The following is a 5,289-nucleotide window of genomic DNA, read 5'->3' on the forward strand; positions in this document are numbered from 1 at the left end:
ATTATCGCTTCGCTTATTAATTAATCTCAAATACATTTTTATGATGGATAGGTTATCGTCTCAAATTTTCTACAATAATAACTATTAGTTTCTTTGGACTAAAAAAGGAACACGATAGTTATATAATAAAATTAAATATATATTTTTAAATTAATTTAATCGCATTTGGTGACACTATTTTTGAAAATATCCTCGTATTTAAATTTTTGTATTTTAAATATACATAATTAAATATAATTCCTGAAATAAAAAAATAGATGAACTCTCCAGATAAAGGAAAATGTGAAATTGAGTCTCTTAGGCGATAAGATATAGACACAGGATAGTGGCGGTGGATGATCTTGAAAGCATCAATGGCCCAAATGGTTTAATCAAGTGGCCCACCTGCCCCTTGATTGCGCGACACGTGTCCTTCTTAAGATAATCAGTGCCATTTAAATAACCCGCGATGACCCATTACCAAACTAAAACCCACGTGCTTCCTGGCTCCACCTGTTACATCCGAATCAATTAATACTTAAATTATAAGGAGTTTATGATTGTTAAGATCGTTACGTAAAATTTATATATTTTTAAGTAAAATGCAGTTTTAAATATATTGACATATATTTTTCGATTTTAATTTTGTTGACATAGAATCGTTTAGGATTGATTGTGGTATTTGAAGTATGGTTTATTTTAAAGTTTGAAATTTTGTTACGATTTTATTTGTTAAGAGACGTTTCAGTAAATTAAGAAAAGGATGTGTATTTAGAGTATTAATGACTTCTTACTCCTAAAAAAATATAAAATTATTGAGCTAAATTCCTCAATTTAGAAGGATTTGTTTCTAAAACTTTATTCCAATTTGCATGAAGAATCTCCATATTTTAATTTAAATTCGTTAAAATAATATCATTATAGGTTCGGATACTTCTTTTTAAGTGGTGTATCCGTATCGGATACACGTATCCGTGTCGACACTCGTAGGATACTTATCGGTAAAATGTTCAATTTAAAAAAATATTTGTTGAATTTTTGAAAATTCTAGTACGGTTCTAACACAATTTTAAAAAGTATAAATACATTTTTTTAAAAATAAGAACAAATTCTTTTGAACCAGTCATAAAAATATCTTTCTACTTCCAAAAGAATCTGAAATATACTTTTACATATAAATATTTATTTTTAATTTATATAATTTAAAATTATATAATATATAGATCCGTGTCCCCGTATCCTACATTTTAAAGATTATACATATCTCCGTGTCCGTATTCATGTCATGTCAGTGTCCATATCGATATTTGTACTACATAATTATATATATAAAATATTATTCCCTTTAAAACTTAAAACTTTGTCAAATTTCATCTTTAAGAAATACATATTTTAATAGATCCGTTAAGTGGAAAAAAATATTTAAAGTGCACTTGATTACGAGTTAAATATGACACCCATTTTAACTTTAAGAAAAATATTTTTTAAATTATTTGCATCATTGAGTCTTTGGGGGTGTTAAGTGACTACGATTGAACTTAGATGTAATTGGGTGTTTCCTTTTTCATTTGTCCGACAAACATTCTCTGTTTTGTCTTGTACCACTTCATCACACTATACTATTTAACCAACCCACCATCATTCCTTTCCTTCAATTACTAATCTTTTATTCAAATATTAATCACTACCCTAAATAATTTTAAAAATATATTATTAACGTACTTTATTGTTATCGATTCCTTAAGACACTAGTTTATTACAAAAATCCATCTTTTAAAATTGTAAATGCAATCAAGCGCACATTTATTTGTAATCTTTGTTCTCCTACTCGTGCCTTAATTATACATCTGCATGTGGCTTTTGATTTACTAATAATAATAACATTAATAATTAATATTATGACAGCCACCACCACTAAATTTATTATTGTGTGATTAAGTGTTAGCGTTTCATTCATGCGTGAAATATATTATTCCATCCACTTCTTATGACTTTCTTTGATGGGTGATCTCAAAATTCAAAATAGGAAATAACTTGTAAAAGGATGAAAATACCATGTGCAAAATAGTATCTTCAATTCATTTATTCCACAACTCATATCACTTCTATCTGCACCAGGAGATTTTGGAATGTATCACGACAAATAAAAGAAAAATTCCAATCATATTTAATCATCTTTTACAATAAAATTTAATTATATATACTTATTTAATTTTTAGATATTATATATAATTAGTAATAAATTATTTTCTTTTAATAATTTTTTTATGAATGTATGAATTATTTTATTTTTTATATGATATCATAATCTATTTTATTGAGATTTATTGAACATGTTATTTTTCTTATGTACGGTTAATACCAATTTACAATCATAAGGTTCGTCGGTTGACTGTGAGAGATGTTAGTTTATGTGACGGATTTCTCAATGGTAAGTTTTTAACTGTGTGCGTTTTTGTTTTAGGTTGTAAGCGAATTTTTGCAGATTTTTGTTTGTTTAGAAAGAGAAGGCGTTTGTCGATGTAAGGGTTGATCTACCCTGAAATGATTATCTATTTATTATTTTTGATTGATAAAAAAACATTATTTTACAATTAAATATATAAAGTGAGGACAACTTTTACTTTAGAAACTGAATTTTAAGAGGATGAATTAGAATTAAACCAAAGTCCTAATAGAAATTTTTCTTTAATTTTTTTCCATCACCTAATTGAAGTAGTAATTGACTTGAAATTCACATTATTGAGGGTGTGTGAGACACTTGGGTTATTCTTTGCTCACAAGTGTCGGCTGGTGTGAGTCCATTGTATATGATTTGGTGCCAAGACATTCAGATATGACACTTTCCACTAGTCATTTTAAAAATTCAATTGTTTTTACACTATTTTAAGACTGATATCTGAGCATACTTCAATCAAATTTGTTTGTTATAGGTTTCTTAACCATACACAATTTATGCTGATAATGGTCTTTCCTAAACTACAAACTTCCTACATTATTAGAGGGTTTAAACATCTGTTAGTCTATTACATTGTGTATGGTGTGGGTCATGCCCCTAGGGTTTATGATATTAATGAAGTTTTTGTTGACCAAAAATCCTTGAGCTAGAATACAAATTAAGATGAAGATTTTGTACTCAAATGTACACTTACAGAACCCTTGAATTTGTAATGCTGAAGACAAACACCAGAGCAAGTACACCTTGTAAAAACAAAACGAAGCATAATGTTGTTTTGTTGCACAGAAGAAATGAAAATGCAGAGAGCTAAGATATAATGGTTGAATGAAGAAGAGCGATAGGGCAAAGACTTGAGAGCAACACGTGCATGCAACATAGAGATATACCCAACTTACAACATGTAATCACATGACATAGGTCCATAAACTAGATGGATTCTTTCCCTTGTGTCCCACAAGAAAGCATGTGTGTTGCCAACTGTTTTTACCATTCCTAAGAATCTTAGGCCCCACTATTACCTCACTTCCCTTTCCCCTAATGTGAATCGCTTAAGAGAAACATGACCGTAGTGTACTTGCCTTCTTTTTTGCCAACTTTGTGTTTATTGGTGGCCAAGTTTGCTACTTAAATTATTATAGCACAGCATCATGCACATCTACGTTCCTTTTACAGCCAAAACACAAAGCACTATCAATGGCCTAAAACCCTCCACGTGCCACCCACCCACCTTCACCTTAGGGGTTAAGCATCTTCCCATTCCCCTTTTATAATACTTGTATGGAGAAAACCAAAATTGAACTGGTTACTATACTCTGCATAAGTTTTATGTGGTTTCATTTTCCTCCACTACTACCACACACCACTTCAAGTAATTTTTTTCTGGTCTTCTTCCTATAATTATTGATCCTTTACAGATAGATAAGATCATAAATAGGTATTAGATGTAGACAGATTAGAGAAAGACATGCTCACTTCTTCTCAGCTTCCTAGGCCTTTCCTTCTATCAAGCCACTCTCACTCACCAATTTCCTTAGACCTTCACAGGGTTTGGGCTATAAGCAGCAATCTCATTCCCTTGTTATCCTTCAGATCAAAAGGATAAATTTGCCAAATCCCCACCTTTCTGATCTAATTGCATACAACAAAAGAACTACTCCTTTTTTTCTGGTTAGTAGTGCTTTCGGGGGGTGACTTTAAGATATGGGCTTGAGTTCTAAGCAGGTTTCTAATAGAGGGCTTGATTGGGACCAGAATTTGTTGCAGGCTCAAAACTTGGAGCTCCCAAAGCCTACTCCTATGAGGAAACAACAGCAGCAACAAACTCAGCCATCAGAGCCTTTGAATTGTCCAAGATGTGACTCCATTAACACCAAATTCTGTTACTACAACAACTACAACAAGTCTCAACCTCGCCATTTCTGCAGAGCTTGCAAGAGGCACTGGACTAAAGGTGGAACTCTGCGCAACGTTCCTGTTGGTGGTGGTAGAAAGAATAAGCGAGTCAAGAAATCAACCTCAGCTACAACCACCACCTCAAATGGCAGCAACATGGATGGTGAGTTGACAACCCACCTCACAATTCCTCCTCTTGCAGTGGATGATCACAAAACCACACCTTCCCCTCTCTACCGATCCTTGTGCTTGCCACAACAGAATCTGACGAGTACCAAAGTTTCAGAAGGCAGAGACTTTGCTATTGGCAATGGAATCTTTCTGAGTTCAACTCTGCCTTTACCTCAAAACCAAAACCTTCTCTTCCCTTTCACAACCTCAAACTCTTTTGACACAAACACATGTGCAGTATCCAACTCTTTGCAATCTTCCAGTGTGTATAACTACGGTGAAGAGTTTAAAATACTGGAGGAGCCAACCGTCAACAGTACAATTCCCAGCAGTGGTGGTGGCAACAGGACACAGCCATGGGAGATAGCAGCAACAAGTTCTGGTTTGGAAATGTCCAACTATTGGAGTTGGGAGGACATTGATTCGTTGGTCTCAACTGATCCAAATAATCCTTGGGATGATTCTGACATCAAACCCTGATAAGAGGAAGTATAAAAAGAAATGGTAACCCATGTTCATAGATTAGTTATTTGTGGTGTTTGTGTTTCATACGGAATAGAAAAAAGTGTTCTTGTTTTCAGATGGATCATAATATCCACTTGTCTTTCTGCACTTATAAGTCTTATAAGGAGAAGTATTTGGAGCTGTCTTATTTTAGTTTCAGCTTCAGATTCAAGCAAGAGGGTCCAATTAACTGTAACCCAGTGAGTTTGCCTGTGCATCTCTCTATCATTTCCTGTAATAAAATGTTACACTAATGTATGCAAGTAGCTTAACATTGTTCAAAA

At 32.8% G+C, this 5,289-nt stretch overlaps 1 protein-coding gene across 2 annotated transcripts; it reads left to right on the forward strand.

Moving 5' to 3' along the window:
- The first annotated feature begins 3,733 nt into the window (after positions 1-3,733).
- Positions 3,734-5,289, forward strand: LOC137832607 (uncharacterized). 2 transcript variants are annotated; one of them, XM_090303974.1, is made up of 2 exons: positions 3,734-4,105; positions 4,190-5,289. In XM_090303974.1, the coding sequence occupies exon 2, from the start codon at positions 4,235-4,237 to the stop codon at positions 4,979-4,981; it is 747 nt and encodes a 248-aa protein (XP_090160100.1). In that variant the 5' UTR covers positions 3,734-4,105; positions 4,190-4,234; the 3' UTR covers positions 4,982-5,289. The 2 variants fall into 2 exon arrangements, with proteins under 2 accessions (XP_090160100.1, XP_068496954.1); XM_068640853.2 differs by having other exon boundaries at positions 4,000-5,289.

Source organism: Phaseolus vulgaris, chromosome 6, assembly GCF_051622355.1.
Source record: "Phaseolus vulgaris cultivar YP4 chromosome 6, ASM5162235v1, whole genome shotgun sequence".
Classification (NCBI taxonomy): Eukaryota; Viridiplantae; Streptophyta; class Magnoliopsida; order Fabales; family Fabaceae; genus Phaseolus; species Phaseolus vulgaris.